At 50.4% G+C, this 12358-nt stretch overlaps 3 protein-coding genes across 3 annotated transcripts; 2 read left to right on the top strand and 1 right to left on the bottom strand.

The window, feature by feature from the left end:
* Positions 1-1598: 1598 nt before the first annotated feature.
* On the bottom strand, positions 1599-2427 carry M430DRAFT_50176 (hypothetical protein; the record flags this gene model as incomplete). Its single annotated transcript, XM_024868128.1, has 2 exons — positions 1599-1822; positions 2421-2427. The coding sequence occupies 2 exons, from the start codon at positions 2425-2427 to the stop codon at positions 1599-1601; spliced, it is 231 nt and encodes a 76-aa protein (XP_024721785.1).
* Positions 2428-2726: 299 nt separating this feature from the next.
* Positions 2727-5166, top strand: M430DRAFT_18666 (hypothetical protein; the record flags this gene model as incomplete). Its single annotated transcript, XM_024863919.1, has 2 exons — positions 2727-2903; positions 2962-5166. 2 exons carry the CDS (start codon positions 2727-2729, stop codon positions 5164-5166), a joined length of 2382 nt encoding a protein of 793 aa, XP_024721784.1.
* A 1187-nt stretch (positions 5167-6353) lies between these two features.
* On the top strand, positions 6354-11784 carry M430DRAFT_275449 (hypothetical protein; the record flags this gene model as incomplete). Its single annotated transcript, XM_024865644.1, has 6 exons — positions 6354-6537; positions 6757-6775; positions 7378-7426; positions 7483-7600; positions 7736-7870; positions 7932-11784. 6 exons carry the CDS (start codon positions 6354-6356, stop codon positions 11771-11773), a joined length of 4347 nt encoding a protein of 1448 aa, XP_024721783.1. The 3' UTR covers positions 11774-11784.
* Positions 11785-12358: the final 574 nt, after the last annotated feature.

Raw genomic sequence — 12358 nt, 5'->3', positions numbered from 1 at the left:
CCGCTCGCTCGAGATTCGAGACGGCCGGAGTTCTCAGATAGCAGGGCCCGACACCATTATCGCCCTGCATTGATCGGACGAAGGCACGAAACAGGGAGATGTCTTGCTACGGAGCCTGGAAGATCGGTATGATGAGACATGGAGAGGCAGAGCATGAGGACCCACCTTCATTTGCTTTAATATGGAGTATAGGGAGGTATTCTCCGTATATATTAATTCTCTTTATATAAGAGTTTATAATACTTCTATTATTAACCTCTCGAAACCACCTACCTGATCTAAGGTTGGGAGTGTTTTCTACAGCGGATAACAAGAGATGGGAACATGGAGGAATTTCTACTACTACAGTACAGTAGTAATGGTCAATTCTGCTGTGCCCTGCTAGGCTGCTAAGGGTCAACGTGTGCAAGGGAATGTTACTCTGTATACAGATAGGTAGTAACATAGCCTCCGGTAATACTAACCACCATCATCCATGGCACCCAAGCCCAGCGACAGTGTACACTGTACAGGTAAGCCTGCAAGGTAAGGTAAGCAGCAGGAGGGCATGTGCACCGTAATAAATGGACAATAAATACAACTCAGTAATAAGTCCTACCGCAGGACTGGAATACTGGAATAATGACAATTAATAGAAGCATCCTTCTAGAAGGGAAGAGGGGAAGAAGGGGGAAAGAAGGGGACCCGACGTCTTGCTCGAGTCGTCGGTTCGAATCGCTGTCGCAGGATATGTATGTATCTGATTCACGGCGTGCTGCGCTGAGCCAGCTCAGCAGTAGTACTGGGAGGCTGAGGAGTACATACAGAAAAGAAAAAAAAAAAAAAAAAAAAAAAAAAAAAAAAGTAACTGCAAAAAGCTGACTGCACCGGACTCTGGGCAGGATGCACAGCTGTTGCTACGATGGAGGTATTGACTGTACGTCCATCATCACCGCGCACCGATTATCCTCGTGCCCTCCTCTCCCCAACAGCAAACCCCAAGGTCCAAGACCCTCTCTCGTCCATGACGGCGATACTTGGCCAACAGCACGGCTCATCGTTTACTATTCGCCGTGCCTCCCGCTATACACCGCTCACTCTCTCTTGTTATTTGTGCTTTCAATTTCGCATCTGTGCGCCCCACCGCAGTCTACCATCTCTCTGGCTCTCGCGTGGGATCGTATCGTCCCGTGTGGTGTCGAATCGAATCGCAGACAGAGCGCTGTGTTGGCATCGCAACAAAGCAGCGGCACTGTGAGACTGATGAGGGGAAGGGGACGGTGAAATACTCGAGTGGAAAGCTGTCTCCCTCTTTTTTCTCTCTTCTCTCTCTTCTCTTCCCTCTTCTCTCTCTCCTCTTCCCTCTCCTCTCCTCTCCTCCTTTCTCTCTCTGGTCTTCAAGGTACCTTGTAATCCGTGCAATCCGGACTGCCCTCTGTCCCAGGAGAAGAAGACACGCAGCGCCACGGCGTCATTCCACAATTATTCGCATCCAGACCGGGGAACCATTTTATCAGTTTTTTTACTGGAAACGAGAGCGTTACGACCCAGACTACATACCCAGTAATCACGCGGGACTCAGATCCTCTGGCCGGTTCTGCCCTCTGGGACCCTTCGTCTTAGCGAAATTGGCCTTTTAAATCTCCGTCTTTCATGCTTCCAGGACCCCTGGTCATACCGCAGCAAGTCGTCCGCAGCAAGAGGTTGGCACTGGCAGCCGGGTCGATTTGATTATTAGCCCGCACGACCAGCAGAACAGTAATAACAACACGATACGAGGCAGAAGAGAGACAGCAGAAGGACAGGCCTGCACTCCTCCAGAGGTACGGTCCGCAGGTACGTGCTTCATGCAACCTTTTTTTGCTTTTGCCCATCTCTTTTCTCCTTTATTACAACGTATTATCCCTCTTCCCATGCGCCACGGCCCACGATCCACCCTTCCCTTCTCCCCTCCCCCCCCCTCGAACAGAACAACGCCGCCCAATCCCCCACGCATCGCGCACGCCAGGAACTCGATGCTTCTCCTCCAGCTGATTCTTACCTGATTTCCACAGATCCTTGATCTCATCTCATCTTCACCACCAGCCAGACGGGTACCCCTTTTACACCCTGCTCGGAGGCTTCATCCGCGATTCACGCCTTGCGCTGGTCCGGAAACGTCGCGCGGCACCAGTCCAGTTGTGATCGCCCACGAGCTCCCTGCGGCAGCGGGTTAGGCCCGCCCTCCGGCTTCTTGGTAACGGCTCCTCCTTAGTACTAGACTCTAGTCCCCTGATTCCTGAACCCGCCGGACCCTTTCCAAGAAACTTCCCTCCCCTCTCTCCTCGCCTCCCTAACCTCCTCTCGTCTCGACTCCCTCGACTCCCGTCCCTCGATCCTCGATCCCCGATCCTCGATCCTCGATCCTCACTCCTCACTACTCCTCCTGGTTCCTCACCCACCCGCCATCGTCGCGACTCTCGACGTCCAACTCACCACCTCTCTCCCCCCGTCCTCAACCTCGCCTGCATGCACCGGTGACTCCAGGTAGCTCTTTTCCAAGGGCTCACCCGCGACACGCACAGCTAGGTGAGAACGCGCTCTTTTGATTACCTCTCCTGTGGTCTCCTCACACCGTGTCTCGATGGCAACAGCGTCGTGCTAATACAGACGACTCACAGCATCGCTGTTGCTTCCTGCCGTCATTCGTTTTCCCTAGTCATCAGCACGACGAGTACACCTCGCACCACCCTCGCTCATCCATCACTATGACGGTCGCTTACGATCTGACCCATCGAGGGTCGTCAACGCCTCAAAACACAGCTGGCTCGGCATTGGAAGATCGATTCGAGGTTCTCAAGGACATTGGAGATGGCAGTTTCGGGAGCGTTGTTCTGGCACGAGTGCGTTCCGCAGGCTCTAATGTCGCACGACGTGGCACTGTTGTACGTCGCCAATCCCTTCTTTCTCTGTCGCGACTTAGAGCTGACTGCTCCATTCTAGATTGCTATCAAGACGATGAAGAAAAGCTTTGACTCCTTTGCACCTTGTCTAGAGCTTCGCGAGGTTGTCTTCCTCAGAACCCTCCCCCCTCATCAACACCTCGTCCCAGCATTAGATATCTTCCTCGACCCTTTCAGCAAGAAGCTGCATATCTGCATGGAGTACATGGATGGCAATCTTTACCAACTGATGAAGGCTCGCGACCACAAGTGTCTCGACACCGCGAGTGTCAAGAGCATTTTGTTCCAGATCATGCAGGGTCTAGAACACATCCACGCACATCACTTCTTCCATCGCGACATCAAGCCCGAAAACATCCTTGTATCAACCTCATCACAGCAAGACAGTGGGAACTCATTCCGTCGATACTCCGCCTTGGTCACCCCACCTTCTACTCCACCAGTATATACAGTTAAAATTGCCGATTTCGGGCTTGCTCGAGAGACACACTCTAAATTACCATACACAACATATGTCTCAACGCGATGGTATCGTGCACCAGAAGTCTTGCTTAGAGCCGGAGAGTACTCTGCTCCTGTGGATATCTGGGCAATTGGTGCCATGGCTGTCGAGATCGCAACACTGAAGCCTTTGTTCCCTGGAGGAAACGAGGTAGATCAGGTATGGAGGGTTTGCGAGATCATGGGGAGCCCTGGCAATTGGTACAACAAGGCTGGGGCAAGAGTCGGTGGGGGAGATTGGAGAGAAGGCGCTCGACTGGCCAGCAAGCTCGGTTTCTCCTTCCCGAAGATGGCGCCTCACTCTATGGATACTATACTGCAGACTCCCCAGTGGCCTGCCTCGCTCAGCAATTTCGTTACGTGGTGTCTGATGTGGGATCCTAAATCTAGACCTACCTCAACACAGGCTCTGGCCCATGAATTCTTCGCCGATGCAGTCGATCCGTTGAGGCCTAAATCATCTTCAAAAATGCTGGGCCGCAAACATTCTGATCTCAGCCATCGCGGCTCAAAGGACTGGACAGAAAGTGCAGGCTCAATTTCCAAGACATCATGGTTCAGGAAATCCCTCATTGGCCGAACAGACAGTGGCAATCAAACACAGCAGGCCACTGGCAAGGAGAACGTTGCACCACGGCCGTCACCTGTCCATGCCTCTGCAGTCAACGATGTCCCAGTTGCTAAGACACGTGCACAAGCTGCAAAGCGGTCAACCTGGAACAACGGGCCTTCCAATATGGCTCCTATGCCTATTTTGCCAACCATCAAGCCCATCTCGCCAATGTCAGACGCCGTCACGGCACAAGCTAGCGGTAGAACACCATCATACAACGACACCTACAACGGCGCCGGGCAGCGGTCGTCAGTGATGCATGACAAGGTTGCAAAGAAAATTGGGCGACAGCTCTCCGTCGCGTCAAGTAACAATCACTACGCGGAGATCCACCGACAACAGGCGGAAATGGCCCTGACAGGTGGTAGTGGCTTAGTGTCCCCTCCAAACGGCCAGAAGGAGAGTTTCTTCTCACACCTGAGGAAACGAGCTAGGAGGTTTTCAGGGCGCCAATCGCATACTCCTATGTCGCCTAAATCAATAGATATTGAAGCCCAGGCTGGGTGTGGGCCATGGGGCAGCAACAGATCATCAATGGTCATCGACAACAGCCAATTACCAGCTCAGAAGGTTGAGACATACGAGGCTCTCGACCAAGCCCTGCGTAGTGTTCAACAGAACTTGGATACGTCTCAAATGCCCAGTGCTCCTGTCCCGCCAAGTCATACCAGCAATACCAGCGGTGTGAGACGCCACCATTCATTACCCCATGCACAGGCTCGATCTGTTGATAACTTGCGCGGCATGGGACCCGTATCAAGTAGAACCCGGCGAAGTCAGGCACATGGTGTCCCGCATTACGAGACCCCTGATGAGGAGGACGAGTTAGTCGACGAGGCCTTGACAACCACACATAAGGCAATAAAGCGGATGGAGCGGAACTCACTCCAGAACGACTCTCGGCAGCCACTGCGGCACTCGACCAGTAGCGTGGTAATAACCAATCCCTACCCAACGCCATCGCCTTCTGCAAGCGGTAATGCGGTGCTCTTTGGCCAGGGGACACAAGTGACTCCTTCAAAGGGCTCGCAGAACAACAAGCAATCTTCAACGCCCCCCTACGACAACGAGGAAAATGAATGGGCCGCCTCTGCGGCTGCTAGCATATTCGCAGCCCAAAATCGGTTTTAATTAAGTTGGGTTTCATGGAGACGTGTGTATATTACATGGAGGAGAAAAGTTCTTGACTGCATCTACATTGCATGGTGTTCGGGGATTCCCTGGGGCAAATACGCCCCTGCTTGAAATCGTTCCTTTGTCTTGCACTCTTGTCACGTGGGCCAGCGTGTACATTTGGCGTTGTGTTTAATTTCTTTCAATCCTTCAATCCTAGTTTTTGATCTTTTCATACCCCAGCAGAGGCTGCCATCGATGCGCTTCTTCCTGTTTTCTTTACTTCCAAAATACCCCTCATAGACTGCACAATATATGTTGAGAGAGAGCGAGCAAATACTGCTTAACAGCGAAACATTTTTCTTTGTCACTTCCTGGATGCCGAGGCTGGCGGCCGGCGTGTAATGCGTGTTGTTGTGTCGGCAGAGTTATTTTTTCAGTGTACGATACAAAGGGGCTCAGATTAATCTGAATGTATGGGTGGTTAGAGTGCGGAGGGTAGGGTTTGTTCTGGGGAATGCCCTTCTGTCGGAATTTTGGGGTTTCGGAATGCTATATCAGCGGTGCTGGCACACACACATATCTTGGGTTGTATTTAGAAGGGCAGATCCAGATCAAAATATGGCTCAACGCCTTAATTTCTTTGCAACAATGGCTCCTGATGGATTATTTGGTGATGTGAACTTATCCTAACGTGAGAGTGCGGTATGGGTAACTCCCTCTCGCATCTCCTCGCGCTAAACCTAAAGAAGTTCGACTGCCTCTAGGTCAAAGATGCAACAGCTCTAGAAACTCCCCACCTACCTATATATCCATCCATCGTTACCTTCTACACCAGAGATCAATCTTTCCATTCAAAATTAGTATTATTAAGTTAATCACAAGAGACACCAAAATCCTAATCGTGCTGCGACTTAAAATCTCTACTCAACAAACAGAAAAACAAGGAACAACATATTTCCTGGCGTAACTAAGGCAAAACTTTTGGAAACCCCTCAGAAAACAGGTGTGGGGTCCAAATCTCAAGTTCCTATCTAAGAGACTATCTACCTTACCTTATTTACCTTACACCTCGGGAATGATAAATATCCCTTCTTCTTCTTCTTCGTCTTTTTATGCTCGAGGAGGAGCATCGATAACCATTCATCCATCAAATCAAATTAAATCAAATCCCGGACCATCCATCCATATCTCACTCACTCCTAATGTCCACACCATCCCCCTCCTCCTCCTCCTCCTCCTCCTCCTCCTCATCAACCCCAATCCTCCCCAGCAGCAGCACCACCAGCAAGCGCACTCCAGAAACCCACTTACATATGCATCACAACGACAATGACGATGTATCAGGACAGCCTCCCCAGGATGACAGCACGATGAAACTTGAACCGCGTGCTTATCAGATAGAGATGTGTCCATCTATCATTCCCCCCTTAAATCAGCATTCATACTTCTATTCCACTCCTCTGCTCTGCTCTGCTCTGCTCTTCTCAAAACCGCGCCCTCCCCCCCCCCCTTCCCAAAATCTCCCCCAAAACAAAATCAAAGAAAAAGACGGAAAAGAAAACTTACAGCGACGATAATATTCCTCTTCAAACTCTCCTCCAACAGGAAGTGGGAAGACTTTTATGTGAGATGATTTCCCTTTTCTTTTTCTTTTTCTTTGGTTTCCGTGAGATATGGGATTTGAAGTCGGGAATTGCGGTCCTGAGTGGGGTCTGGCCTGTCTTTAGGAGGAGAGGAAATGAGGAGATGAGGAGGGAAAGCTTGTGAGGAAGTTGGTTTGTGGATTCCCTTTTCTTTTTTTCTGATCCAAATCTCGTTATGTTTTCCCGTGGATTGAGAATTGAAGAGTTTCATGGCAGCAGCAGTGACGTCTGTTAAGTAAGTGCTTATAGTTCTAGCATTGAGATAGATGTGTTGCAGAGTTTTCAAAGGATTCCAGGATCTCTTCATCTGGCTTGGTTTCTAGCAAGCAACGCAGTTCTGTGACTTGAGGCGGTATTCCTAATTACTATTCTGCTTTCGTAACCATGTTGCCTTGTCACACCTGAGAATTTCTCCCAAAATTCGATGTATGCATGGCATTTCAATTCCTGTGGCGGGGTGAAGAGGTAGCATCTGAGCCTCATCTGTTTCGTTCTTATCTGGGTCTTTTTTTCGGTCCAGAGCTTCGTTCCGAGATATTGACTTCTTCCACTCAATTGCTAACGATGCCTACCTACAACATAGAGCTGTTTTACGCATACTCCATGAACTTGAACGCATTTCTCCTCAACAGGTTCGGCAGCTCCTTGCTTACAAGATGGTTTCTCTCTCTCTGACAAGCAAACACAGTTTATCTGGTTTCTGGCACCCACAGTAGTTCTCTGCTCGCAGCAGTTCGAATATCTCCAATCTCAGATCCCTGCTGTCCAGATTAAATTTCTGAGTGGGAGCGATGGAGTTGATCGCTGTAAGTTCATGAGCTCCCAACTAGAGACGTACAAGTCATGAAGTTGTACTCCCTTGGTCTGATTTTGGGCATAGAATACGGTGTCATGTTTCTCAAAGCTTCTACTATATATGCTCGCTTTGCTAACTTTCATAGGGACTGAGCAGAGTCTTTGGGATGCAGTCCTTAAGAACGTCAAAGTTGTTGTATCAACATATCAAATACTCTTGGATGCGCTGACCCATGGATTCGTTCGTATGGAATCACTGGCTCTGATCGTGTTCGACGAAGGTGACAGATCTTTCACTTACCATTCCTCGAACAATATCCAGCACATGCTAACAATGGGAAGCCCACAACTGTGTTTCAAAACACCCCGGCGCGATGATAATGCAGAGCTTCTACCATGAGAGGAAACGGAAGGGTTTAAGCGTGCCTCACATTCTCGGACTCAGTGCTAGTCCATCTATGAGAGCTGATCCACGTTACCTAGCCAAGGTTGAAGAAACTTTGGACGCAATCTGTCGAACGCCGACGAAGAGTCGGGCCGAGTTAAGACTTCAGGTCCACCTACCGGTCTTATCATACGTCTACTACCAAAGTTCCCCTCCCGAACTTCAACTCACTGGCAGTACGAGAGCAATTGCAAGCCTCGGTCAAGCATTCGCGGACCTTCAAATCGAAGAAGATCCGTATGTTCTGGGTTTGTTGAAGGAAGGTACTGAATCGAGTCAGCGAAAGCTGCAAAAAGTACGCCTGAGACGCAGAACTTGGTGTCAAGATCAGATGAAGACTTTCCATGCAATGAGCCTCAAGATTTGTCACGAACTTGGGGCTTGGGCGGCTGATTACTACATCTCAAAGGTCGTGTCTAAGTCCGTTAAGATGGCGGATAATGAAGGTAACTCCATTACAGCGTGGGATATCGCAAGTGCAGAGAAGCAATACCTGGCCAAGGCTTTGAGGAATGTCGAGATCAACCCTGCTGCCGGCGGCGATACTCCTGCCGTGATGCCACTGGTCTCGGACAAAGTCACAAAGTTAATAGAGTGTATCCTCCGAGAACCTCCTGGGTTTTCTGGTATTGTTTTCGTGCAAGAGAAAGCCGTTGTTGCTGTTCTGGCCCATATCTTGACCGTCCATCCCGCCGTTCGTGGTCGTTTCAGGGTTGGAACGATGATTGGGACTTCTGCATCTCCATACCGTCGCAATATTGGAGAGCTGATTGACGTGAAGACGCAGCAGCAGACTCTGTCCCTGTTCAAAGCCGGGGTCATCAATCTTATTGTGGCCACTTCCATACTGGAGGAAGGCATCGACATCCCAGCCTGTAATCTCGTAATCTGCTTTCAGAAGCCGGCGAACCTAAAAGCCTTTGTGCAGCGTCGTGGGAGAGCCAGACACCAAGAGTCCAAGATGATCCTGCTGCTGGACTCGACAGACAATCCGACAGAGTGGGAACAGCTCGAGATGGACATGAAGATGCTATACGAAGACGAGATGCGCACGTTGCAAGAAGTCTTGAAGATCGAGGATACGGAACCGCATGACGGTAGACAATTCCGCGTCGAGCGTACAGGTGCGCTCCTAGATTTAGACAACGCCGTGTCGCATCTTTACCATTTCTGCTCTACTCTACCTGCCAAGGAGTATGTGGACCTGAGACCGGAATTGATATGTTCAGAAGATGGCCCATCTTTTATCCGTGCGAAGGTGATTCTGCCGCTCTCGGTTCACGAGGCTGTACGTACGGCTCAGAGTCGAAAGTCGTGGATGAGTGAGAAAAATGCTATCAAGGATGCTGCATTTGAAGCGTACATTGCACTTTACAAAGCTGGCCTGGTCAACGAGAACCTATTGCCCTTGCTCAGACATGATGCTGTTCTCGATGAGCTAACGTCTTCTGCTGTTGAAACTCGGGCATCTATTATGCTTGTGAATGAGCAACTGAACCCGTGGATTGGCATTGCCAAAGAATGGAAATCATCCCGAGATGTCAGACAATTCACAATACAACTGGGGGATCTCAAAGTACATTCGTATCTTCCGATCAAGCTACCTCCTATAACACCATTCAAAGTGTATTGGGATTCGAACACGGTGCTTTCTTTGAGTCTGCAGGAAGACACTACGGTTGGAGAAGGGCTCTTGAAAGCATCGGAGGACACCTGGTCGATGCTCGAAGCTGCATTCGGTGCTCGTTTCCCAATACAGCGGAAGCAACTCGTCATGCTATTTTCGTCGACAGAAAATAAGCACCTCAGTGATCAAATGGGTCGTCAGACAGTCGCTCTTACTGAATCGTCTTACTTTGGTCTGATCAGAGATACAACCAACAATGTGCCATATTTCTTCAGACAATGGATTGCAGAGAAGCCAAGTGTAGAGATGGTGCAAAAGCCCTACCTGGGCTATGCTGATATACCTATAGATTCACCTCATCTGTCTCTGACTCGGCTCCCCCGACGGCTGGATCTTCTCCACAAATTTCCCCTTGCGAATTCCCAAGCTTCAAACAAGCCATACTCTGTGGTCTTGCCGACTTCGAGGTGCACTGTTGATGACTTGCCTGTTGAGTATGTCCAATTTGCGATGGCAATTCCGTCAATCATGCGTCGCCTAGAAGTCTATCTCCTGGCAGATCTACTTTGCACCACCATACTTCGAGACGTTGGCATTAGGGATATCAGTTTGGTTGTGACTGCGATAAGCGCATCTAGTGCCCAAGAGGAGACGAACTATCAACGCCTGGAATTCCTGGGTGATATGACGTTGAAGCTTTGTACCGCAGTGCAACTGGTGTCCAAATACCCTTTATGGCATGAAGGATACCTCTCGGCCCAGAAGGACAGGTTCGTGGCCAACTCGCGATTATCAAGGGCGGCCATGGAGACCGGCTTGGACAGATTCATTGTAACAAAGGCATTTACGGGCAACAAGTGGCGCCCGCTGTATGTCGACGATCTGCTTGAGCAACCCACAGACACACAGAGGAGTCTGTCCTCCAAGGTGCTCGCCGATGTTGTCGAGGCACTTATTGGTGCTGCCATGGTTGATGGAGGGTTCCCCAAAGCTCTCGCATGCCTCCGGGTCTTCATTCCTGAACTCGATTGGCAATCACTTGAGGAAAGGCGATTCGCGCTCCTTCAGCGAGCCCCCGAAATTGAATTACCAGCAACACTCCGGTCATGTGAGGAGCTCATCCAGTACGAGTTCAAGAAGAAGTCATTGTTAGTTGAAGCAATGACCCACGCCTCTTGCAATTCAGGGATTGGCTCGCTGGAGCGGTTGGAGTATTTGGGAGATGGAGTGCTAGACAGGGTTATCACCACCATTCTCTTCAGACTGGAACCCAAGCTCTCCCACGTGCAAATGCATCTGATAAGGACCGCGCTCGTGAATGCAGATTTCCTGGCTTTCGTGTGCATGGAATGGGCCATAGTGCAAGAAGGGGCAGATGTCGTGGAGGCCACGGCTGAGGACAAGACCCGCGGGAAGTTTCTGGAAGTATCCTCGAAAGTTTCACTACCCCTCTGGAAATTCATGCGACATCACTCGCCCGATCTTGGTGCCGAGCAGGTCGGAACGGCGAAACGACACGCAGAGCTCCGCGACCAGATCAACGCGGCCATCGAGACTGGGTCACACTACCCTTGGGCTCTCCTCGCGCGGCTGCAGGCGCCTAAGTTCTTCTCTGACATTGTGGAGAGTCTTCTGGGTGCCGTCTGGGTCGATTGTGGATCTTTCTGGGTCTGCCACGAGATCTTGGAAAGGGCAAAAATCCTGCCGTACCTGCAGAGGATCATCAACGAGGGGTTGCACACCTTGCACCCCAAAGAGGAGCTGGGGATGCTCGCCGATACGCTCACGGTGCGGTATGACATCGAGATGCGGAGAAAGACAGCGCTGGACACGGAGGATGTGGCCAATGCCATGGGCGAGAGGGAATACCTGTGCAGAGTGTTCGTTGGGGAGGTTGAAGTGGTTGCAGTGGACGGCGGGGTCAGCAGGGAGGAGGTACAGACGAAGGCGGCGGAAATGGCCGTTACGATTTTGAAGGCTCAGAAGGAAAAGCGGATTGGTAGCAAAGAGATGGTCGGGCGGGACGACATGGTCAAGAAGCAAAAGTTGAACGTGGATATTGAAGTGGTTGATATTGAAGTCAACGTGGAAACGGGTATGGATTGGGAATGAATGAATGAATGTCTGATGAAGTTACGACAGCGGCAATGGCGCGATGATCGGGAAAGAAAAGGGATGTTTGATTTGGAAGAAATGGAAGATAGAACGAATGAAGAATGATTGTGAACCATATAATATGGTTCTGAGATTGGTGAAAGCCTCGAGTGGTGATCACTGACCAACATCAAGAGCCTTTGAGGAATACTTAGCCTCACAGCATTGTAGATTGATTTCTATCACCGTTCTGCTTGGCCTAAACTTGTAGACCTTGCAGACGGGAGAGAAGCACTTACACAACTTGTTCTTGTTAATTTGTCCGAGAGCTGACCCCTCTCGGCCCTCGTGGACCCGAGACAGAGTCTCCTCAGTTCTCCCCCTAATGAGAACCACCACACGTGACCGACGCAGCAAGGAGCCAGGGGCTTGAATGCCGAGACCTCGGCCGTGGGAAATCTCGATGAGGGAGGGGAGCTCCCTGCGAGAGAAACATGTATGATGCATGATCGCATCACACCGTCACGATATTCACATTCTCGCACTCGCACTCTCGCACTCTCGCACCCGCCCACACACGGGACAGGGGGCGGCTGAGTAAGC

This window comes from Amorphotheca resinae, assembly GCF_003019875.1.
Source record: "Amorphotheca resinae ATCC 22711 unplaced genomic scaffold M430scaffold_5, whole genome shotgun sequence".
NCBI classification, from domain to species: Eukaryota; Fungi; Ascomycota; class Leotiomycetes; order Helotiales; family Amorphothecaceae; genus Amorphotheca; species Amorphotheca resinae.
The sequence above is the reverse complement of the archived record's forward strand: the minus strand, read 5'-3'. Positions and strand labels throughout refer to the sequence as shown.